Source organism: Phasianus colchicus, chromosome 25 (genome assembly GCF_987193195.1).
Source record: "Phasianus colchicus chromosome 25, bPhaCol1.hap1.1, whole genome shotgun sequence".
Taxonomy (NCBI): Eukaryota; Metazoa; Chordata; class Aves; order Galliformes; family Phasianidae; genus Phasianus; species Phasianus colchicus.
This window is the reverse complement of record NC_143460.1, coordinates 4,514,748-4,539,217: the sequence shown is the minus strand read 5'-3', so window position 1 is coordinate 4,539,217 and position 24,470 is coordinate 4,514,748. Positions and strand designations below refer to the sequence as shown.

At 52.9% G+C, this 24,470-nt stretch overlaps 3 protein-coding genes across 3 annotated transcripts in view; 2 read left to right on the top strand and 1 right to left on the bottom strand.

Moving 5' to 3' along the window:
* Positions 1-1,896: 1,896 nt before the first annotated feature.
* MTCH1 (mitochondrial carrier 1) lies at positions 1,897-9,986 on the bottom strand. The gene is made up of 12 exons (XM_031605981.2): positions 9,812-9,986; positions 8,887-8,971; positions 8,671-8,777; positions 8,178-8,255; positions 7,811-7,868; positions 7,407-7,458; positions 6,966-7,025; positions 5,172-5,265; positions 4,938-4,985; positions 4,671-4,738; positions 3,872-3,947; positions 1,897-3,443 (listed from the first exon to the last, which is right to left on the bottom strand). Exons 1-12 carry the CDS (start codon positions 9,980-9,982, stop codon positions 3,369-3,371), a joined length of 972 nt encoding a protein of 323 aa, XP_031461841.1. The 5' UTR covers positions 9,983-9,986; the 3' UTR covers positions 1,897-3,368.
* A 113-nt stretch (positions 9,987-10,099) lies between these two features.
* Positions 10,100-12,377, top strand: SNRPE (small nuclear ribonucleoprotein polypeptide E). The gene is made up of 5 exons (XM_031605909.2): positions 10,100-10,495; positions 10,650-10,676; positions 11,075-11,137; positions 11,340-11,418; positions 12,100-12,377. The coding sequence occupies exons 1-5, from the start codon at positions 10,442-10,444 to the stop codon at positions 12,153-12,155; spliced, it is 279 nt and encodes a 92-aa protein (XP_031461769.1). The 5' UTR covers positions 10,100-10,441; the 3' UTR covers positions 12,156-12,377.
* Positions 12,378-12,455: 78 nt separating this feature from the next.
* SOX13 (SRY-box transcription factor 13) overlaps positions 12,456-24,470 on the top strand; it is a 34,731-nt gene continuing 22,716 nt past the window's right edge. The window contains exon 1 of the mRNA XM_090124727.1: positions 12,456-14,354. The gene's annotated coding sequence lies outside the window, so the exon portion shown is untranslated. The remainder of the gene's footprint in view (positions 14,355-24,470) is intronic.

Here is a 24,470-nt window from a genome sequence, read left to right as displayed (position 1 = left end):
AAGGGACAGCGTGGGGCTGCCAGCGGGCGGCCGGGAGGGACGGCAGCGGGGTGAGCGGCCAGGAGGACGGCGATGCTGTGACCCCCGTGTGGGGCTGTGCTATGGGGAGAGGAGCTGCGCTGCAAACGGGGGAGACTTAATGTCGTGGCCTCGGCTCTCTCCTCCCCCCCCCCCCCCCGGGGCGGGGGGGCCATGGAGCAGGGTGGGAGGAAGGCCCGACGGGGTCTCTGTCGCAGGGAGGAAGCAAGGCCGCGGGGCCCCGCGTGCTGCTGGATGGGGGGGTTGGCTGGGAGAGCGGGCAGAATTTCCTCCAAATGGCTCTGTGCAAAGCAGGGGGTGTGAAATGCTGCTCGACACCTCGGAGCTGCCCAGAGAATGCGGCTGTGCGTGGGGACACGCGGCTGCATGGCAGCTCAGTGCTTTGGCTGCACCCACCGCTGCCTATCGTCCTCATCTCCAGCCAGGATTTCCCTCTGTTCTTTCCCCTGCTCTGCCTCTCGCTCTGTGCCCCCAGCAGGTCCCGCTCAATGCTCTCCATCACCTCCCACCTCACTCCTGCCCACCCTCATGAGAGGGGACAGCTCTGTGACCACCGTGCCCCAGTCCCAATTCCCCACCCTGAACCCTTCCCAGCAGGACCGGGCTGCACCAGTCGCCTTTCCAGGGTTTATTTTTATTATTGAGTAACTATTTGCCTCTACGGACCTTCCTGCTGCAGGAAAGGCACACAAAGAGACTCGCAGAGGGCAGCATTGCTGCGGGGCATTGCCTTGCTGCCCATAAGCCTAACACTGCAGTGACAGCACCCGGAAAGGTGTGCTCAGGTCTTTGTCTTAGCTGAAGGGCTTTTAGCAGCAGAGCTCTGCAGGGGAAAAGGGCCCCAGGGGAGCTCAGGGCTGCCTTGACCTGAGTTTCCCTCTCCCAGCTTCAATCTCTGTCTCCTTTGTCCCCTCGGCAGCTGGGAGCAGATGAGGCCAAAGTCCCAGTAATCTCCGCTTTCCACTGGAGAACGATAAACTGCAGGCACGGGGCGGTTGCAAACTCCACCCATCCCATTTCTGTGCTGGAGAGTCAATATTTAAACACAAGTTTGCTTCCTGGCTAGATAGGGGAACGCCAGGGCTGTGCATGGGTCCTCGGTGCCAGACCCAGCCCTCCTTCCATCCCACTTCATTTGTTCTCCCAACTGCAGTTTCAGCCCTGAGCCCCTCTGTTGTAGCAGCAGGGCCACATCCTTGTCACCTGTGCTGCAGGGGCTGGGCACCCATTAACAGGCAGCAATTAAAAGGGAGGGGCTGCCTGGGTGGTGTTTTCTCCTTGCCTGTTCCTGGTGCAGCTGCTGTCCCTATAGAGGGATGCCTGAAGTGAAGCAATGGACAAGAGGAACCAGAAAGCAGGAGGTAAGGAAGTTAAAGACCGTGTGAGTGATGGCCCCTGCTCTGAGGTCAGGCTGGGGTTGAGCATTACCTCCTGTGTGCTACCTAAAGGCCTTTGAAACCTGATTTTCATTTAAATTGGTCGGAAGCTGCATTTAAGAGTTGTTTCTAGCAAAGTTTGTGAGTCACAGTGAATGGAAGAGAGGTGGTTAAGAGAAATAGTACTTCTCAATGCAGAAATGGCAGCCAGGGTGTGTGCAAGGTGAAGGTGCTACAGGAGGCTTTACAGGTATGTGACCAGCAGAAGGTGGCCTTTATTTTGAGGATAAAGACCAGGTTCCTGGGCAAGCACTGCCTGATGTGGACTGTGCAGCACCTGCTGTTCAGATACATGGGAAATCAGCTCCTGTATTAAAAGAAATGCCTGAAATGGAAACCCTTCCTGAGCAAAGGAGCCTGTTGTACAAAACAGATCAACGCTGCCTTAGAAAAGAAAAAGAAACAAGCAAGGAGAGTTGTTTTATAGCTGTATTTTGGAGCATAGTTAAATCCTCTTTAAAATAACTTCTGGTTAGGGGACAGGGCCATGCATTGAGTGTTGTTACCATAACACAAACCATATGGGAGGGGGGGGGAGGACAGACAGGACCGACTTCACAACACCAAAGGGAGCTTTTGGGGACAGCAGCCTCCATGTGTGCTGCTGCTGCCCCTGCCTGCAGCCTGCTCAGGGCCCCAAAATTCTTCCCAGGGAGTGCAGTAACACACTGAACTCTGTGCAAAAGACTGCTTCGTGGGGGGGGTGGGGGGAGGAGGGGAACAACAGTAATTCTGTGTCTGGGAACTGAGGATAAATCCTGCACTGCTGTCACAGGTGAGCCCTGCCATGCAAGGGCCTGCCGTGTCACTGCATGTGTGAGAAGGCTGTGGCTCTGTTCCCAAGCCTTTGGCTGGCTGAGATTTATTCCTTTGCTTCAGACAGTGATGGGCCTGGTGCCTCTATTGCAAGACAAACCGTTCTGCTTGGAGCAGTTAGCAAATCAACACCTCCCAACAGCCCAGCACCATAACGGGGCTCTGTGTTTGTCCATCAGTGGAGTGGTGATGCCACCCTGGGTGGGAGATGCTCACGTGATGCAGCATAGAAACACTGTACCTGAGCAGGGGCTGATCCAACCAGGGACCAAACCCTTCCCTTAGAAACGTGCACGCTGCCTGCAGTACACCCAGCTTCACTGGGCTGTGAGGTGCATCCTAAATGCACTCTTCCCATTGCAAAAGGCCTTCCCACAGCAGACACACACATCCTTCCACAAGTGCCTTCTCCATCTTCTGATGCTGTCCTGGAGTCAATTCATACCTTTCTCTTAAGGACATATGTTGTACTTCATTGTAGTAGGACCGTTTCTCTTTTCTGTTCTGAAATTATTATTTCCCTTTCATGCCCAAGGGAGCTGGGCTGCTCCCTAATGTTTAGATACCCTGAAATATATACGTCTCAGTCTTGACTCTGTCCAGTACAAGCTACCTGCCACACACATCAGCCCTCTCCACGAGAGACAAGGCAGGAGCTGGTTGTGCTGCTGTTGCTTTCCCAGCAGGGCAGCCCTGGATCTTTTGCCGCTTCTCAGCTTAGGCAGAACGAAGCAGTCTTTTGTCCCTGCATCCTGGGGCTGGTTTCTTTAGCATCCGGGCGTTTTCTGGTTTCACAGGCTTTCCCAGTATCATCAGATTCACAGCCCGGACCAGAGAAACATCCTTCTGCTCTCTCTCCTATGCGTCCTGATCGAGATAGCCATGAGGAAGGGGCTTTGACTCAGCTGGAGCCTGAAGCCAGATCACTGCAGGCCAACTGGTGGTTGGCCTTGCTGGAAAGGAGGTGTCTTGTTCTGGCACCACAGACTTTGGATCAAAAAGAACAAATATACATATGGAAACAAGCTTAGGGTTCTTCAAGGAGTCCAAGTTTGTACTTCTCCCTGCAAGCTGGGGTCAGTCGATAGGGAAGCAGGCTGCTTGCATGGGTGCTCTGCGGAAGAGCAGGCTGGAGCCACGGAACAGCTGCCCCTGAGGAGGAAAACAATGGGGTTAGGGCTTCCATGCTGAAGTGCTGCTTTGCTTTTAGGTTAGCAGGGAAGGAATGAGATGTGTCTGTTGCAGGGCTGCCAGCCCTGAGCACCCCAGCTTGCTACAGAAGAGAAAGTGGGGCTTCAACCCTGGGAGCATTGGGATCAGCTACTTCTATCAAGGGTGCTTGACAGACAGGGCAGAGCTGTGGGGCTTTGCTCTTATGCAATGCCTGAGGTTGGAGGCTGCAAGCTAAGGTAACAGGAACACACCAGTACTGCCATGCCTGGTACCACTGCTGTAACTGGAAGGATGAAAACAGTTACAGAGGACATCAAGAATGCAGCACAGGTACCAGAAGGCGGTGCCAGAGCCCTCAGGAAGGAGTGAAGGGAACCCAAAGCACTGCGTGTGCCTTGCTCCCTCACCTGGCTACTGAGATACCTCCAGCAATGGATCCAGGATGTGAATGCAGGAGCATAAGGAGGGAGGCCGGCACGCAACCTGCATGGCAATGAAAAATAGCTGAGCTGATCTGTACAGCTGTCACAATATCCAGAGATAACACAAGTGTAAGTGAGGACACAGACACAGTGCCTGCACTGGGCTGAAGGCCAAATGACCAGCTTGTTACACTGCAGTGGATCATGTAATTTCATTACCCCAGGAGCGTACAAACAAGGAGTGTTACCTGAATACCTTAAGAGTGCAGGACTATATGCTATATCTACACCTGCAAGGAGCAGATACCAAGAGAGCATTATGCCAGTTGGTGAGATCCAATCCATTCCAACCCATTCCCATAAGCACGCACACAGAAAGACACAAGAAGCAGTAGAACTGGGAAAGCAGGCTAGGTGAAGGAGCTACTGCTGCTTGGTCCTGTTCCTACCTGCACCTGTCTCCCTGTGCTGCATTAACAGCTTTGCATTTCTTCATGCCTGTTCCCTGGTGCCAGCATATTCCCTTTGATCCTTTCTGCCTCTGGTCTAGTTCAGATCAGGCTGCACCACCACAACTCTCCCAATTATTCCTCTCCATTTGAGCTTTCATTCTGCTTGCCTGTGCCCTCTGATCTAACACTGTAAGTAACTTGGGATGGGAAAGCAGGTGACTATGCAAAGTGCCATATAGTTTATGGTTCTGCACGGAAGCTTTACAATTGTAAAGGCTTGAGACAACAAGAGACTGGAAGGAAAGCATCAGATCTCAGTGTGACGGACATACCCACAGTTGTTCACTGCCATGAGATCTCCCACGAGAAGAAATGGATACGTCAGCATGCTCATTGCAATCTGAAAGCACAGAAGTCTGCTAGCATCTCTGACGTTCGTGACAAAAGCGGGACTTCTAACTTTTGCATGTTAGTTAAGTTATCCTCATCTTTAGATGTAAAGCACAGACTTCAAAAGCACCCGCTTTGCCCCCACACCACGAGCTCTCACCCCACAGACAGCAGGAGGCAGAGGAACGATGTGGCAGTTGTCTACATACCCCCATCACAAATTTCGTGTAGCTCCGGATCACCGACGCTTGGCTGAACTGAAAAGAGAAGCCAAAGGATTATGGAGGAGGTGGATAATACCAGGCTGCCCCTGTCGCTACGTGACATCCCTCTGAGCCTGAGATTAGTCTATTTCAGTGTTAGTCTCCCCTCCCCACTGATGCCTTGCAGCTCGAAGTGCTTGGCACAGATTCCCAAACCCTTTGCTGGGCAGTTCCACTCACATTATCGTCCACTGCATAAGTGTTGATGAAGTGAGCCAAGAGATTGCAGCACCAGAGGAAGATGACATCCCCCAGGATGTGAGGGACTAAACCTCTGCAATGGTAAAAACACAGGTGTGAGGTGCAGAAGGGTCCAAGCCCTCCCTTTCCTCTGCCAACACGGAGGAATCCCACTCCCCAGAATGCATCTTTATTTTGGGAGGAACTGAAAGGAGAAGGGAAGGCTTTAGGGAGGAGCTCTCGTGGACCTCAGGGGGTCGGTTTTGTTTCCTGCTCTGATTGCTGCAGCAGTAGAAAAGCAGTAGGGAAAACATACTCTGGACCAGTCTGCTCCACTTGCTATTTTATTGTCAAGAGCATTTCAGAGCCCAAAGAACTGGTCCTGGTCTGCCTGCAGGAGGAGACTGTTGCAGGTACCAGGGGAAGCAAAGTAAGTCCATCCACTGAAATATCCTCTTCTCTAGCTGACATGCCCTCAGAGTGAGCATGTGCCACTGTTATGGCTACACAGAGGTTGAAATAAATGGTCCTCAATGATTTTAAGGGCATTTAGATGGCATTAGGAGTGCTGAGAGCAAGACAGCAACAGTTTGGTCCTGCAGATGTAGTTTGTGTTCCCCTTGTGGCAGTGTGATTTCCTAGCGGAGTCGCAGAGCATACATAACTTCAAAGCCCTCTTGAGACATTTTGCATTGTGTTAAAACCTTTCCTGTGAACCATTAAGTTTAATTAGGCTACCAACAGTGTTTATTTTATTGGAAAAAGGGAATATAGCCAGCTCCTTCCACAGGCTGCTTTTTTAGGGAGCTGGAGGAGAGGGGACTGAGGCTGAAGCTCAGGGAGCATCGTGGAGGAAGTGGTATTCAGTGGTGATGTGGAGCTGCAGATCCTGCAGAACAGCTGTAGGCTGCAACAGTTAGATGTGGTGACACTTGATTAAGGGGGGTCTCTGTAGACCTCCAGCTCTTTCTCCTTGGGGAAAAATAGTGAGGCACCCTGTTCGCCTCTCCCTGATGTGTTCATGTTTCATCTGAAAGCTCAGATTTTGTGATTCCAGAGCCAAACACATCAGGCCTGAAAGCCCCTCCTGAAATTTCAGAGCTGCCTTTACCATTATTGAAGTAATAAAGCAAGCTACCTCCCCAGCAGGAGCAGAGGCAGCAGGAAGCTCTGTCTTATAGATGTGAGAAAAAGCCAGGAAGTGTTAATTAAGAACTGAAGCAAGAAGGTGTTTGCTGGACCTCTGCTTTAGTGATGCTGTCAGTTCACCATGCTTCACACATGGGGTCTGAGCTTCTTTGGGCAAGATGCTCTGGACAGCAGTGCTCCTGTACTGTGCAATGTCCTGCTCCTATCAGATGGGCAAACCTGCTGCCAGCATGAACCACCTGTTCATTACAAGTAGCCATGGCGCTTTTCAGAGGAATGTGCTTCTTATCCAGGCCCTGGCTCTTATTTCAACAAGGAGCCTCATTGTTGCACTTGAACTTGCTGCCTGTTGCACAAACAAATGCTTTAAATGCTTCTTTGCTGAAACACAAAGAAGCACGAGCAGTGTGGGAGGGGTAAAAGCTAAGTAAAAATACTGAGTTTTCCCTGGGCTCTACAAATATGATTGAAGATAAGATCAGAGGAAAACTTAATGGTCAAACTGGAGCTCTGTCAAAGGCACAGATTCAATCTCTGCTCATAGGAGTGATGTGAGAGTCCTGCAGTCAGACAAGGTTACTGGTAGGAGGGAGCTCAGGGGGTCATCAGCACCTATGGGAGAAGATATTCAAACAACTCACGTACACAAAGAATCCCAGGATCCCTTCCTCCTTGAATATCCTGCCAATAGCTCTGAATACACCACTGCCAAGAAAGGAGAAGAGCTATAAGCATGTGGAGGTTGTCTCTGTTAAATGCTAATAGAAAGGGATAGCTTCCCTTTCTATTAGCATTTAAAACAAAAAGGCAGGAAACTCATTGAGTAATTAGCAAGGTGCATTGCAGCCACCAAAACACCCACTGGCACAAAGCTGAACCGAAAGGGATTCCAGGGACAGAGGTCCAGCCTTCCCACATCCCTTCACCCCACTGTCATCCACCCTCTAAACATAGCTCAGATTCATTTTTCTGGCTCCCAGACCTCCTGGATTACCATATCCCCCACAGCGTGGGATCACCAGGCAGGCCTGACTTCAGGGCTTGTGTTTTTCTGTGCCCAAACTCTCCAGAACTGCAGCCATTCACCTGTATTTGACTTCCCGGCCGACAAACTGGACCATGCAGCGCATAGAGATCACTAAGAGGAAAGAAAGAAGTGAGTTTGGGTTGCAATGGATGCAAAGGAGAATGTAACCCAATCTTTTTGCCATCCCTTTTCTTCATGCAGATCAGCTCCTCTCAATGGCCCTCATCAGTGCAAGGCACGTTACATACTGGTTCTCTCCCTCAGTATGTAGTTATGGGTCAGATCCTCGTGGCAAATCTGAGCATCAGCCATCACAATACTTGGGACCCACATCTGTTCTGTGGTTTCATACAAAGCAGCTTCTGTTTACGTGATGTACTTCTCTATCAGAGTTTTGGGGGCTGTCTTCAGTCAGGGCAGGGTTCCTTGGTCTGGGGAGGACAGGCAGAGGGACAGGACTCACCGTGCAGTGGATGTGACACAACCCGGGACACGCACTGCATCATCATCTCGTGAGATGTCTGGGGAGAAAATGGAACAGTGGCATGAAAAGCTCCTCCTGTGCAGATTGGGTCCCTTCTCCCAGTGTAGCTAAACCCACTTCAGATCCCAGACCTGCTTTTAAATCTGTTTTTTGTGATAAGCCTCTATTTCTACGAAATATTTCACATCTGCATACAGTGGCTACTAAATACTGCAGCCTTTTTACCTGGAATTTCTCCACAAGTAATTCCACATACAAGCCACAGTTTAAACCGCCTCTGCTTTCAAGGCACATCCCCAGTGTGGTCTCCCTCATCACTCACTGACACTGCATATCCATTTCTCACCTCTTTCACCACTTTCCTAAGGGAAGTCTTCACATCATCCTTGTTAGACACGTGTTCCATGTCCTCCAGTGGAAAGGCCTGAGGAGGAAGAGAAGAAACATATGGTCAAAACTGATGGAGATGCTGACCTGCAAGCCCTTGACTTCTGAGGAGGAAAACCATGAACAGCTGTGCTCTAAAATGCAGGGGAAAAAAAAAATCCAGGAAAAAGGAAAGACAGGGGAAGGGTGGGTGGAAAGTAAAAATGGTTGAAAACTGTCACAAAACTGCTTACCAAAGACAAAAGGCAAATTATCGTTCAAGTTAAACTAAGATTCCCAATAAAATAAGTTTTGGGGATATGGGTACTTTTTTCATTTTGTCCTGGAGGACTATTTGGAGACAGCACACGCAGCCATGGCCGGTTGCAAGCATGTGCAGCCTCTGTGGCTCTGCTGCAGTAGCACTGGCTGCCCCAGCAAGCTGATTTATGGAGAGAGAAGCCGACCTTTACCTTCTTCACGCTCCCCCTGGTGATGGTTGATAAAGTGCTTGAGATGAGGCGAGGAGTAAGGCCACGGAAGAGGCCTCTCTTCCCATCCACTTTCACAATGTGTCTGGCTGGGTAAGAAAACACCAGGCTGCTGTCAGTTGGGAAGCAGCCGAGGCACAGAGAGCACTCTGCCCTGCCAGAGCACAGTCTGCATGGGTTGGCCACAGGAAGACTCACCGTAGGTGAAAAAGCCAGGCAAGTACAGTACTTTCCTTCCCAATACATTTCTTCCAACAGTTGGAGGTAGTGGTTCGTGCCCGACCTGCAGAACAAACCCTGTGAGCAGATCCCCAGTGCAGTTCTGGCAGTCTGAACCTGACAGACCGTGTGGCCTCAATCCCATCTGCCTGAATGGCTGCGTCCCCCTCCATCACCCTATGACAGACCGGGCTCTCGTGACATGGGCAATCCCCTTCCTGTCCCACAGGGTTCCTGGGGTACAGGAGGCCCTCATCCCCCTCATTTTATAAGGGTCCCTATTACAGAGGGGTTCTCAGGATGAAAAGGGATGATGACCCACAGTGTCATATAAAGATTTAGAAGGGTTTTCAATCCTTTGTTATATAGCAATCCCCACGGTGTGGGTATCTTCATCTGTCCCATTCTACGGGCTCCTCACTCCTGTCACACAAAGGGCTCTGTACTGTTATATATGATTTCCCATTCCCTGTTACAGAGCCGTCCCTGATGCAGAAATATCCTCGTTCCCCAGCTTATAGGCACCTCCATCCTCTCAGTGACAGCTGGGATCTCTGTGACACAGGGATCGTGGTGACAGATTGCCATCCCATCTCACACCCTGTGCCCCCCCCCACTGCCCCCACAAGGGGGTCCTCCACCCCCCCCTCCCACACACACATTATAAGGAGCTCCCATTGCTACACACGGGGCTTCCCTTTACACGGGGGTCCTCACACCTCACCCCACAGCCCTCTGTAAGGAGGAAGGGGTTCCCCATCACGACACAGGCCGTCACCCCATAGAGATGCCCCACACCGCAGGATGCCCTCATCCCCCCCGCCAACACCGCAGGCCTTCCTCCCTGCCCCCAAACGGGGGTCTGAGCCCCCACACACCCCCCCACACCCCCCAAACCCCGGACCTGGACGAGCAGCTTGACGTAGAGCAGCGGATGGCTGGCGGCGGCGAGCCCGGCGCCCAGCACCACGAACAGCCCCTCGGTGCCCTCGGCCCGGCCCGGCCCGGCCACGGCTCCAGACCCGCCGCCAGGGGGCGCCCGCGCCGCCGAGGGCAGCGGCGCTTCGCCCGCCATGGCCCCGCCGCCGCCGCCACTGCGCATGCGCCGCCCCTTGCGTCGTGCGTCACCGCGCTGCCGGGAGCGGTGGGCGGGGCCATAAGACGAGGCTGCGGGGGGGGGGATGGCTGGTAGAGCGCGGGGCGTAGAGGGGCTGGGAGGGGATTTGTGTATGCCCTTGTTCCTGTGAATATTTTATGCTTCCGTTTCATCTTTGTGCTGCTCGCCCCGGCAGCTCTCGGCCGCGCTTTTAAATTAACCCGGTGCGGGACAGCAGTAGTGCGATCTATCCGTGCGCGGCGGGAGCAGTAGAGACGCGGTCCTCCCGCTTTCCTAGAGCGGCCGCGGAGGGCGAATCTCCAGCATCCTCTGCGCGCTCCCGCCCTGCTCAGCGGCTTCCGGTGAGCGCTGCGACTTCCGGCGGAGCGTGTGGCGGCGGGAGTGTGTGGCGGCGGTGGCGGCGGGCCGGGAGCAGCCATGGCGTACCGCGGGCAGGGCCAGAAGGTGCAGAAGGTGATGGTGCAGCCCATCGTATCCTTCTCCGGCGGGTTCTCCGGCGGGGCGGGGCCGGGCCGGGCCGGGGAGGGGTGTGCAGAACGGGGCCGACGGGGAGCGGAGGGTGGGAGCGGCCCTGTGGGTCGTGGGCCGTATCGCTGAGTCGTTCCGTCCTTAACGCCGCGCTCAGAACCTCATCTTCCGCTACCTGCAGAACGTGAGTACCGCGGGGCGGGGTTCGCATTTCGGTTTGTAGCTTCTTGGTGGCTTTCGGAGCCCGTCGGCGTTGGACGAAGGATTGGTGCTGTTCTGGTGCATGGGAAGAGCCGTTCCCCTTTTGCACTGATATCTCTGTAACGGGAACTGCCCTTGCATGCAGCCGTTTTCCTTTGTGGCTGTTTCAAAACGCGTGTTCTATTGTAGCACAGACCCAATAGCCCAACACCTACAAGGTTCTGCGTTTGGGAGTTGCTCCTTGGAGTGTTTCAGAACTGAGGGGCTGTTGGTTGCAGAGATTTCTTGTTGCTAGCAACAGGTCCTTTCTTAATGCACAGAAAAGAATAGCATTGCTTGAAGTGTTTGTTTTCCAGTTTGCTCACCCCCATCGTTTTGCAGAGGTCCAGGATCCAGGTGTGGCTTTATGAGCAGGTGAACATGCGGATAGAAGGCTGCATCATTGTGAGTATCAACATGTCCTCATGTTACTGTTGGTTTCCCCATGAATTCCCCCCCTTGCTTGCTACCAAGAAAAGGTAGTACAAGGGAAAAAACTATTCATACTTCTCTAATGATTAGTCTCAATGTCCAGCCCATGTTAGGAAAACTAATGATAGTTTGTACTGCTGCTGCTGAACTGAGTGCTTTTGCTGCTGATTTTTAGGGCTTTGATGAATATATGAACTTGGTGCTGGATGATGCAGAGGAGATTCACTCCAAAACAAAATCAAGGAAGCAATTGGGTATGTCAGCATGTTTGTGTAGCCTGAATGGTGTGTGCTGTGAAAGCTGGTTGGGTGAGCCTTGCTGGTAGCAGCACTTGAAGGTAAAAACACATGCCAAGCGTTGGTTTGGAAGTACAGTGGGCAGGTGGTGGCTCAGTCTTTGTTTCTGCTGTTTTTTAAAAGGTGGTGATTTTGCTGAATGTAAAGGAGAATCTCTCTGTGCCTGAGACAAGTTGTTATCTTTCATATGTTGTCTTTGTGCAGCTGAGGTGTCTGGAGGAATCAGGTCAAAACTCCTTTTGGCTGCTTCTAAACTTGGTAGCCTGAGCAATTCTCACACCTGCTGGGTCAACTCTGGGCTGGAGCAGGAGTGGTGGTATTTACTATTTACCACTGCTGGCGAAGATAAAAACTGTCTGTGATGAGGGATGCTTTGATTTAGATCAAGATTTTAGCAGGGACAGCATGCTGCTGGAGCAGAGATGGTGACTGAGAGTTGAGAGTGGATTGTGAGTGTGGGCCCTGCCCTGCTTTCCGTGTGGGGCTGCCAGCAGGAAAGGGGTTCAGTGCAACCCTCCCCCTGTGTAGTAGGGGCATCTTCTTGCAGGGATCTTCTGTCGTGAGATATTTTTTGAAAACATGAAGTTATTCTTGGATTCTGGGATTTCTCTAATCCCCTGTTTCCTTTCTGTGTTGCAGGTCGGATCATGTTAAAAGGGGACAATATCACTCTTCTACAAAGTGTTTCTAACTAGAAATTGCTGTTCTTAGAGCAGTGATTGCAGTTCAGAGTGGTTTGAGTGAATGAAGAAAGTTCTGGTGGGAGCCTGACCTGCTGGTAGATAGAAAGTTACATGTAACTGGCATTGCATGCTGAGCTAAAAAGTCTCCTCCTTTTGTGGGAGTAATTTTTTTTTGTAGTTTGAAACAATACAGGATGTATTTCCCAAATAAACATTTTTCACATTGACTGTAAATGTAAATCTGCTTGTTTTTATTCTTGTCTTTCTGTGAATGGAGAAGGCAGGGAAGTAATCATCAAGTTATCAATTATCAAGATCTGATAAGTTCCTGATAACTCTGTGCTTTTTGGGAAGTTACATGTGCAGTATGAGACAGGATGGGCTCTGGTGTCACTTGCAGACTTGAGCTTGCATGATTCTAATTAAGTTTGTTAGAGGTTTTACATGCAGTTGTCACAGCAACTGGTTCTTTGGGTGCTTTCTGGTAAGATAAATGAGATTTAATTTCTTGGATGTGTTAATTATGGATCAATCAGTAAAAGCCTCTTAGTGGATTGGTGATGGATTTGAGGCTGTGGTATAGTGATCCAGCATCACAAATTTATTAATACGTGTACTTTAGTAAAATATGGTTGGAGAGGGCAGCTGGTTGGGATTAAATCTGTAATTTCTTCTTTGGACAGTGTGTCAAGATTAAATCCTTCTTCTGTTAAGTAAGCTGGGATGTCAGACATGGCTGGGTTTTATCACTTGATTTACTTTTATCATCCATTTAAGGATCCGTCCTATTTAAGTTTCCATAAGAGAGCTGAATTTCTTTGTCCATCAGCCAGAGGTCAGTTCCCTGGCTTGCTTGGGATGAGCCATCCCCTCTTTTTTTTCTGATTTAAAAAAAAAAAAACAAAAAAACACCTCAGAAATAGGAAATTATTTGCTATAATTGTAACTCACAGGCTTTGAGTGAGGGATATTTATGATGCAGTGCCTGTAAAATTCATTTGCCTGCATCTCTTTGTTGTTATGGAAAGGTGGTAGCCTTGAGACTTTTACCTAAAATTAATTACTTGAGTTAATCGTTTTTCTTGCCAAGTTTATGTGGGAAATACCACACAGGAATGGAGTTGGGAAGAGCTTATTTACCAGGGGATCTGCTGCCTCATGCCACTTGGGTCCAGTTTAGGGCCACTGAAGTAGCATTGACTCAGAACCTGCCAGGGTCTGTTTTTCCTCTTGTGCGTAGCTGCTTTGTGAGATTTGGGCATGAGGAGAAACAGCTCATTCTTATCAGTAGTGCTGCTGCCAACTCCAAATTGTGCACTTCGAGTCACTGTAATGCTTCCTAGAGCTCCTCTGCTCTCTGATATTATCAAATTAGTGCAAATGAACGTCAATATAGGAGTAGGCTACTGATGGGAGGAAGGAAGTCCAAGCTAATCAGCTCTGAAGCATCTCATGATAAGGCACCAAAATAGGCAGTAATTGTTTGCGTGGGGTTGCTGCAGAAGAAAATGAGAAGCTCCCAAGCAGGAAGCCACACAAACTGCAGAGAGCCTCCAGGAGAGTCCGAATGTGTGTGAATGGCCAGGAGGAAATGCAGCCCCATTGTTTGTGCAGGGCCTGGCAATGGAGTGCTGCAGCCTGAGAACAGAGCTTCTAGGCATTACCAGCACACAGATGGGGCTCAAAAACAATTCTGCTTTAGCCGAACTGCCTTCCCAAGAAGCACTTGTCTGTCCTCATAAAAACCACAGGGCTGACTAATCTAAATGCTTGCCGAATTTTTTTTTTTAACCCCGAATCCTCCTAGCCTCCTGAGCATTTCCAAGCTGGAGGCAGCCAGAAGGTGATGTTTCATCGGGCTGAGTGTGCAGTGCCAGATGGAGAGTGACCCGAGCTGGCTGCACAAGAGTGCGTTAGACAGAAGAGGGTGCTGCGGGCTCGGCCAGCTCCCTGCCCCTCCAGCTAAGTGTCATAAGCCTCCGCAGGAACACAGAGTTCCCCAGCATTCAAGCAGCTTCATTGGCTCCCAAACAACCTGGAAGAAAGCAAACCGGGCTGTCTGGCGTGGAGCTGTGCTCTGTCGAGGCAGCAGCCAGGCAGGGTGCCCTCTCCTTCCCTGGCTCATCCCTGCTGAGGTGTCCTGCTCCTGGACGGAATGAGGAGCACGAGGCTCTGGTTTTGACTGAGCAAGAGGCAGTGAGGAGGAGCAAGGTAGAGTGAATGCTTACAATTGAGCTCTGTGTTTAGAAAGCTCCCGTTGCTTGGCTTTCTGCTGTGTTGAAGCCTGTTGTGTTTGCTTTTGTAAGTACTTTTCTATAATGTGCAAATTCCTTTCAGTGAGGGAGTGAGGAGGAGCGGGGTGGGTCTGGGGGTGGCTAAAGGCTCCTTACGAAGGTGCTACTTTGAGGTGTCATTATTAGGAGTGCCCTGCATGCTGGATTATTGCGGTGTGATGTTGTGTTGTGGCAAAAAAATACCACACAGTAGCGTTCACACATCTCCAAGAAAGAAAATGCCCATGGTGGAGATTGCCAGAGAAAGTTTTCTCACCACTAACAGCACTCGGATATCTGTCAGAAGCAAAACTTGAGCTGATGGTAGGTTCAGATACCACCTCGCTCTTCCCTTTCGTAGGAATAGAGCTGGTTCTTAAAAAATGAGTAATAGAGACCTGTGTCTGTGCTAATGATGGCACAGGTTGAGTAAAACAGAGATTTCTTGGTACAGCATTTCATTTTGAGACCACTGCATTGATTGTGGCAGGCAGATGACGACCCTCTCAGGTCCAGGTGGGGCTGTGCAATGTTTGCTTTGACTTTATTTTTTTTTCTTTTAGCTGCTATCGCCTTTAACAGTACTGGAGGGTACCTTGAGTAAATGTTTGCCTGCTGTCTCTGCTGCTGGCTTCAGGGTTCTGGGAAAAAGACTGCATTTCTTCCCTGCTGCGCTTGGGAATTGCTTGCCCTGGCCCAGCCCAGTTTCATGGGACTGTGCTTGTGAAACAGCTCCAAGCAGGGAGGCAGAGTGGTCCTGGATTTCTTGACGTAGAGTTTCTCAGTGGTTCTCTGGTAGGATGTAGGGTGATTGTGCTGGAACCTGGATATCAGAGCCTGGTCTCAGTGGAGTCACCAGTAGTGCTTCTGTGTGCTTTTCCCTGCTCTTGAAAGTCACTGCTGCACTTCTGCTCACTTCTCTCAGGCTTGTGGAGGTGCTGGGCTCAGTCCCCAGGCAGGACACAGGCCTGGCTTGGCAAGAGGACCGCAGGTGGGAGTGGGGATGGGATTTGTATCTGTGTGGGTTTTACAAGGGTGGAATCGCCTTCCCTCCATCCCACAGTGTCCTCCTCTCAGGTCCTCACCGCACTGTGCTTAGTGCACATAATCTGAGAGCATATTTCAAGTACTGGTATGTTTTAAGGATTGTGTGCCTAAAAATAATAGTATCAAACTGACAACAGTGGAAGGTCAAAGACTCAAATGGCTCAGAAGCTGTACCCTTAGGGCAGCATCTGAATAGGGAAAACTTGTGTGGAGGACAGAGACGGGAGCTCAGGAAGAGAGAGCGGCCTGAAATGGTGCTGTAACATTTCCCTGAAGTCCCTGCTTGCTGTTCTGGTCCCAGTCCTGCAAGGAGATGGAATAGTTTGGGACCTCTTTCTCCATTCTTCTCTATGAGTAATAAAAAATGGTCTTTCCTTAGTCCGAAGACAAGATTGGTATCCGTCAAAAACAGATCAGAAGCCTGGAGAAAGGAGTTTGCTGTGCAGCCATTTCACCCTTCTCCCCCTGAAGTCCTTGTTGAAGGGTTCTCACCGTACACAATGCCAAGAACTGGCTGCAGCAGGTTTTGTTCGCAGCAGTACCCTCCGTTGGCAGCCCACACACAAGGTGCCCAGCATGGCTGCCCCCCCCCCCATCGTGCCTTTTCACATTCATACCCACCAGGGGCATCATTACTATTGTTTGTAACATCTCTTGGAAAAATGAGTCATGGGCATTTTGCCTGCCCTCAGCAGGGACACTCTGCCACATTAGCAGCAGCAACGCCCGCCCCCTGCTCTGCTGCCTCGCATACCAGCAGGGCCCTGCGTGCAAGGAGCTGGACTTGTGTTGCTGAGCTTGCTTGACACTGCTGCTTTTCTGCCAGCCTAACCTGGGCCCCAGGGAGGGTTTTACTCCCTGCTTTGAATGCACAGAAGGAGTTCAGCACAAGGTGCTGCTTTGCCCTTTTCCTGCAGGTTGTCTTCTCTCCTGTGCCTCGAGCTAGGATATTTAAGCCCAGGTTTTCTGCATTTATCTTTGGGCCGTGCTCCTTACCCAGCGTGTTGTCATGGTGCATAATGTTAGGTTTGGTCTCCTGCAGCTTGTCTGCAGCAGGGATGGGGATGTTTCTTTACAGCTCTGCTTGGTGTGGAATCTCGCTGCAGGACTTGGGGCACGATAAAACAAAGCCACGTGGTTGCTGGAGGTTTGGGCAGTTTGTATTGCTCACACATGAGTGTTCATTACTCACCATGAGACCCAGGATGCCTGAGTTCTATTCCAGATTCTGCTTATTTCACCAGAAAAGTCACATGGGATCAGGTTTGCCCAAGGGCTTGCTTTGTTGCAAGGGCAAGAGCTCCAACAGTAAACTGAACTCACCTCCCTGCCCAGCCCTGATGCTGGCTGCTGCTTTTCAGATTTTGCCCTTATCTGCTATTCTTCAGTCTCTCATCTTCAAAATAGGAGCAATATCTAATAGTCCCCTGGGGGTGGTGGCTGATGGAGCGATGCGAAGTCCTCGGCTGAGCGGAGCAGCACTGCACACCAACCCGCCGTCTCTGCAGCTCTCCTGCTGCCTGCCAATCTGCTTCCCAAATAAATCTGTGTTTTCCGGGGACAATCTCCTGTGCTCTCGGTTGAATGGGGGCTCAGAGCAGAGTTAAGGAGATGGTTCAAGCGGTGGCTTTTGTGAGCTGAGCTGGTAGCAGGGCCAGCACCAGCTGGTGGGGCATCGTGCACAGCTTCCAGAGCTGGGCTGCCTTTTGTGCATTAGGAAGTTACCAAACAAAGGGGCAGTGAGAGCACCCGAGCTCCCTGCAGAGCATTGGAGGTGCTGGCTGCTCCCAGGGCCCCCCACTTTGCCCCATGCAGGTGTCAGGGCACCGATGGGCAGCGCTGGTGGCGGGTACCAGCATCCGCTCCTTCAAAGGCTTTGTTCTCACTCGGAGCACAGCAGACCTTGTTGCACCCCTGCCTCCTCCCCAAAGTACAGTGTTTTGGAGCCCATCCCTTTATCGTAAATCAACAACAGAGCTAATATTTCATATCGAGGAAGTGAGATAATATCAAAGCCCAAGGTGGGCTCTGAAATGGGTGCGTGAGACGTGCGCTAGTTTGGGGGGAGAGGGAAAGGGGGGCTGCGGTAGGAACTCTTTATCTGAGAGGAAATTGTTTTATTTGAGGGGCTGAGAGCGCATGCGTGTGTGTCTGTATTTGTGTAAGTGAGCCTTGCTGGGAGCGTGAGCGAGCTCCTGGTGCAAGATGGGATCACTGCCCAGATCTGTGTGGCATCAGGGCTGGGGATGGTCACCGCCAGCAGTATCCCCTCCCAGCTTTCAGCAGCCTGGGGCTGACCTGCCTGTGCTGTGCTTGAGCTTTGCTGCTCCCCTGCAATGTGATTGTCCCTCTCTGGGGTGGTGGCAGGGGCTGAGGGTCAGCTGGCACCCAGACAGCACCAAGGTGCACGTGGGCAGTGGGGAAAGACGCTCAGTGGCAGCTGGTCTGAGCACAGATCTCACGCGTCCTTTCAGCCCTCTGGCGCAAGGGCTGCCATCCAGAAGGTGGGGGGGAGTAGAGGGAGGGCAGACTGTGCAGAATAGCTCTTTCAGCTCCTTTGGCTTATCTGGGGGGGTGCACAGACCCCTGAGAAAGGGGGCTCTACTCTGTGCCTGGTGGCAGAGTATGGCAGAGCTGTTCCAATCTGCTTGAATTTCTGCAGGGTGATGTCCCTGGCCCTCTCCCCAGGCCCACCCTCAGCTCTGTGGGTGAGTCACTCCCTTCCCCAGCTCCTGGAGCAGCTCTTTGCTCTAAGGGTGTCCTGGAGAATGTCTTTCCTGCTCTGCCCATCTCCCACTGTGCTGGGGCAGTGGCAGGCCTGCAGGGCTCAGCCACGGACTGGGGACAACTCCCCGCTCCATCCCCTCCTCAGTTTTGCACAGCATTCAGATTTATTTTTACAGAGGAAGGTGCTACGCAAATAGGTCCCCATCCTGGGGTGCTGCACAGGCAGCAGAGCAGGGACCCAGAGCTGAGTTGTCCTTTCCCCAGGTACTGAAGGGGATGCTGTGCTTTGCAGCAGACAGGCAGATGCCCTTTGTGCCACGTGCTTGGGCAGCGATGGCGTTCAGGGGATGCCATGGGCTTAAACACTGAGATGCTGCAAAGTAGTCCTGCATGTCCTGTGGGTTCAGAGGGATCAGCAGCAGCTATTTCCAACAGGGCAGTGGAACGTGGCAGGGCCACAGCTGGGGCACCCCTGGACACCCCTGGTTCCCTCGGCAGCAGCACAGGAGCTTGGTGATGCAGAGTGTGGTTCGGCTCCCCTTGTTTGCATTGGTTTTTGCTCCCTGCTTGGACGGGTGGTCCCACTGCCCCTGCCCATTCTGCACCCTGGCCTGTGTGGGCACACGCGTGCTTCAACACATCGTGCCTTTTTAGGAAGGGTGGCAAAGAGAGGGGTGGGAAGGGAACATGCCTGCTTCATTATTTAGTGTCCCACACACGGAGCCTGCCTGGCCCTCGGGAAACCTCCATCCACGGCGCGGCTGGGATCTGCAGCGAAAGCAAACAATGGGATCCCCAGAGACAACAATGCCCCATTGTCCTTTGAAGCCGTAACAATGAAACAATGGATCCCAGACCGCCTCGCTGGTTCCCAGGCACGCCCCCTGCGCTCCGCCCGCTGCCCGGTGCTGCCTGGCCTCGGGGCTTTGCGCTGTCCCCGAGGAGCCCACGGCCCCGTTCCCATCCTGCACCCACCTCTCCCATCTGTCCCCTGTTTGTGGGGTGAACCCCGGGGTCTTGCAGCCTCCCAGCCCCTCGCTGGTTGTGCCTGAGAGCAGAAGGAAGCGGCTTCCAGCAGAGCTTTGATCCTCGGGGTTTCATCAGCGTTAGGGATGGAGCGGTCCTGCGAGGTCATGTGGTGCGAGCCCTGGAGAACAATGCGGCATTGTTGTTCCTGGGGATGGCCTCTTGTCAGCTCTGAAGGTTTCCTGATACGTCCTCTCCTTGGGGAGTAGCAACCACAACAGCAGTGCCCACCCCAGACACCCAAACCCCCGAGCACTGCATGGGAGGCAGAGCCGAGGATGGGATGCAGGGTCCCATTTCCCTGCAGGAGCTGCACTTCTTCTGTCCTGAGCCACTCCAGGGCATCTCTGCTCTCTGTCTCTGCTTCCTGGCTGCATCCAGCCAGCCCCAAAGGAGCCTGGCCAGGCCTGCAGCTGCTCCGTGCTCCTGCAGAGCTGCTGGGAGCTGACTGGGAGCAGCGCTGCTCATCCCATAGCTGGCTCCCAGGACACTCTAAGGTAGCTTTAACCACTAGGGCTGCCTGGCCAGGCTCGGGCCTGATGTAGACAAAGGCTGTGGCATGTGGTCACCATTGCGCATGGTGAGATCTGCAATCATCTGCTAAGAGAGCAAAGCTGGGGTGACGTTCTGCCTGTATTCTGTTCTTTTGCCACGTGTCACAACCCCACTGGGAACCCAGCGCAGGGCTGGGGAACAACAGGACCCCCTTTTGCCCCAAGGCAGTGCCCGGCTCAGCCTCCTCCGAGCTTTGGGATGGAGCTCTGAGCCCCCGCTCCTCCTGCTTACCTACCGGCAGCCAAACCCACCTGAATAGGTAATGAATGGAGGAGAGAAAAGAGCCCCGAGCACATTGTGCTTCCAATGGGCCGGGAACAATTGCTAAATACAAATCACACAGAGAAAAAGGAGAGAGAGAGAGACAAAAGAAAGAACCCCGGCACAAAGGAGAGGAATGAAATGGTAAGTAAAGTCAAACAAAAAGGAGCCGGGCTGAGACAAAAGGAGGGAACAATATCCCCGAGGCAATAGGCTCCTGAACAATGGGGACAGTGACAGCGGCACAAAGGCACACTGTTTGCAAGTAGACGTTATCTCACACAGCCACTGGCAGGCCTGGCCGTGGCGCTTCTATTTTCAGGGATGCTTTTGTGCTGCGCTGAACAATATTCCTTGCATGGCTGCAGATAGAGAGATGAGAGGGGGGTTCGTTCTTTTTTTTTTTTTTTTTTTTCCCTTTGCCTTCCCGGTGCCAGCTCTGTCATAAGAACAGGTTTGGCCCTTCTGAGAGAGCTGGGCAGGGCAGGCGGGCAGCACAGACCTCAATGCAGGGCTGCTGGAGCATCGCCTGGCAGCAATGAGTGTGGCTGCATGGCCGTGGTATGGGCAGCACCCCGGGGTGAGCAGCCAGCCTCTGGGGTGGGGTGTTGGATGGCTCACATCCAGCCCTTATCAGCCCCGTGTGCATTCGTGAGCCTGAGGGCAGAACCAGGCAGACCAGAAGGTTGGCTTTTCCTGGCTGCTGTTGCAACAGAACACTGGAGGTTGAAACATTGGAAGGAATGTGGGACTTTTAGTAGGCTGGGACGCTGCTGTGCCTGTCTCCAGCTCTGTGACCATGGAAGAGGCACCCAGCATGGCGATGGCATCGCCTTGAGGGTCGGTCAAGGCTCTGCAGACATCCAGCCTGCAGATCAAGGTGACCATCCCAGCCTTTTCAGGAGGGTTTGTGGATTTCGGTGGATCTGGTGCACGTTTGGGCCCGTTCTCTCATGCAAAATCCTTCTGCAGAGCCTCCCACGTTGTGCCCTGGCCCTGATGCTGGACCGGGGTCACAGCAGCATCTGTCAATGGCACAGGGCTGTCACTGCAGGGCAAAACACCCAACCTGCAGCACCCCATCTGCTCGGCCATGGTGTGATGTCCCCCTGAGAGCTGCTGCCATGCCAAGACGAACCACGGGGATGTCACTGAGGTACCCCAAAGTGATTTATAGGGGGAGAACTCTGGGTGTTGCGAAGGCAGCATCAGAGCAAGCTGATATCGGTGCTGATCTGACACCCAGCATTGCAGCTGGGCTCCGGCACTCGCTGCTGATATCCATCATGTTATCTCAGGGTACATCCTGTTGCTAAGTTTGGCTGCTTCCTCCGGTTAACAGCTGTCACTGCTGTGAGATACAGATGTTTAAACGCGTGTTTTGGGGATGGCATAGGGGGTGTGGTGGTGTTTGGTGGGAAGGGACCCCATGGTCGCATAGCGAGCCCTTGTGATGCTGCAACGAGCAGAGTTGTGCCCTGCAGATCCCGATGGGATCGGCTTCACCGAGGTCTATGGGGAAAAGGGGTTGAGTGGGGCGTGGGGGGAAATATTTGGGGCATTAAATCAAAGCAAAGCAACGGCGCCGCGCATTGAAGTCGCTCTCGGAGGAAAACGGTTCCCTGATCCTGACCGCCCCGTATCTGATTCTGTGGTCGTGTTTGTGCTGTGAGCGCTGCCTCGAGGCGCCGTGCTGCAGCGCTCTCTGAAAATTCAAGCCCTTTGCTGTGTCTTTGCTCACCGTCTGCCCCGGCAGTGGTGTGGCAGTGCTGCTCCTCTCTCAGCCCTGCTTCTTCCCGACGCAGTTCTGCGAAGTCCGAGCTCTGTGCCGCAATTAGCTGGTGTTTAAACCCTCGCTAACCCTTAACACGCCGATCACAATCGTAACGATTAGTGAGAACGCTCCGCGCATCCTGCAGTGCCGCGCATCTAAAGATTACGCTCAGTAATTAATTAAGCCCGATCCCCCCTCCCTGCTTCCCTCAACGAGGAGAAAAATTCGCTGAGAGTCTCTTAAGAAAGGACATAAAGGCAGGGAAACCCGGCACCGACACAAGACAAATGGGGATTTTGAAGACAATCCGGGCCGGGCCCATGTGACCCAAAAGTGGACGAGGCAGGAGAAAGGATAAAAATGCCAAGCACAGAGCGGGGACAGAAAACAACCGCCAGCTTCAAAACCCGGGGAAAGAAAAGCTCCAAGATGAAGGGAGTGACAAAGCATCAAAGGGACGAGAAACCAAAGGCGTTGGAACAAAGGACAAGCTGGAACAAAGGACCAAAGAGAGGAGAACAAAAGCACAAAATAGAAAACAAAGAGGGGGGGACAAGAAAAAACCCTCTGTTGCTGTGCTGGAGGGTCCGGCCGGTGGGCGGTGGGTGGCACAGGCAGAGCCGTGCTCCTACTGGAGCCCAACTGGGAGCAAAGGGCCCCAGAGCCCATGGCTGCCTTTGAAACACAGCCGATGGGTTCGTCCCCCAGCGCCACATCCCGGGTGGCAGCAGGGAGCCTGGGGACGTGGCTGTGCCACCGCGCTGCCCCCAGCCCTGCCTGCCCGCTGGGTGGTCCAGGCACCCCCTCCCACCCCCTGCAGCTCTGTGGTGCGGCCTGCTCAGCATCACCCAGCACTGCCCCAGCACAGCTTCAGGCTGCCAGGATGGCTGTGTGCTCCCCACCCCGTGGCCTCACCCTAGGAGAGCAGCAGCAGGCCGTTGCCACGTGTGTGGCTAGCTGTGGCCACGGGGCTGGCTGTGCTTTGGGTAGGGATAAACAGAGGTGTTCAGGTTGGGTACAGAGTGGCAGAGATGCGTCGTGGTTTGCTCTCCCTGTCAATTCCCAGTTTGGAACTGGAGTTCTGTTGGTGCTTGGGGGGATGCAATGAGTACCCAGGGTTGGGCGGATGGTGATGGTCACAGCAGCCAGAGGTGGTGGTGATGGATGGGGGTGGTGATGGGCAGGAGCCTCTCCAGAGCCCGGGGTGCTCACAGCTGCACTCTGTCCTCCTGCCTGCAGTGCTTTAGCTGCTTATAGCTGCAATGCATTTGGAAGCATTGGGGCCCCCCCGTGTCTTTCAAATGTGACAGGGTTTTGGGAAGTTGGAGAGTGCTGGGGGCTTCCTGACACCCCAACCTTGGGATGCTGTTTGTGCTCCAGCCCTGTGCCCAGGATGCCTCTCTGCTCCTGTGTGGGCAAACGCCAGCAAAAATCACCTGTGGTCGGGGTCTGCACTGGGAGGGGTGGTCCAGGGCACAGTGAGAGCCAGGATTTTAGCTGGCACTGTGTGCATGCTGGCCTGGAGGGAGCCTTTCCCTTCCTTCTGCTCAGCTCTTTCAGCTCGTGCACTGGCTGAGGTTCACCTGTGCCTTCAGCCCTTTGCCCCAGCCAGCTCTGCTTTCCTGCAGAACCACAATTTGCTCAATTTTACTTTTTTTTTTTTTTTTTCTGTCGAGCTCTCTCTGAGTGCTGGTGGAGCTGCTCTCCCCGCAGAGCCATCCCAGAGCATTTTGGTTTTATTACAGCCAGATTAGAGCCTGTGAGGCTGTGGGCAGACTCCCTGCAGGAGCAGAGCAGTGCCTGCGCCAGGGAGGAAGGCAGCATGGAGCTCCCAGCACCTCGGGGGAATGGTAGGGTTTGGGTGGGGACAATCAGCAGGTTGATTCCTGCAGCTCTGCTCAGAGCCTGTGCTGTGATGAGCAGGGGACATGCTGCAGGTGTGGGGGGCTTTGGGCACCTCTGTCACAGCAGTCTTCCCCCAGTGCCTACATTGGTCTCGATGATCCTGATGGGTCCCTTCCAAGTTGGGATATTGGATGTTTCTGTGATTCTGTGTTCTCCCTCTCAGCCCCAGACCTGGTCCTTTGGCTGCAGGGGACCCTTGGTGTGCCACGTCCCAATGGCCCTCAAGATGCGAGTGCAAAGAGGTGAAGTGAGGACAGCCCTGGAGCTGCCACTCAGTTTCAAGAGAGTTTGAGCTTCTCCATTAACAGTCATATCAGCTCGGCTCTAATGGGCTGCAGATGTGTGTCTGTCTGCCTCTGTGTGTGTGTGTGCACACTGACACAGTGCAAGCCCACGTTACATGTGCATCCCTTGGATGTGTGAGGGACTTTTGGGGCAGTGGTTCAGCAGTGGTCCTGCTGAGGGCAGTGGCAGCAGCGTTGCCTCGGTTCCTGTATGGATGGGGAGCTGTGTGGCTCACTCCCTGCTCGCAATGGCTTTGCAGCTTTCCCAGGCTGGTGAGGAGCAAAGCACATGCCCATTCCCAAACAATGGGCCCACTTCCGTGCAGGAAGCAAGGTCGGATTTGTTCTCCCTGCTTTGCCCCCTCTGGCCACTTATAAAGGGGCCAAGCCATTGTCTGAACCATTTCCATGACTCAGGCAACAGCATCCTGCGATCTGGAGGCTGGGACTTGCAGCCAGCACAAAGCAGGAGGCA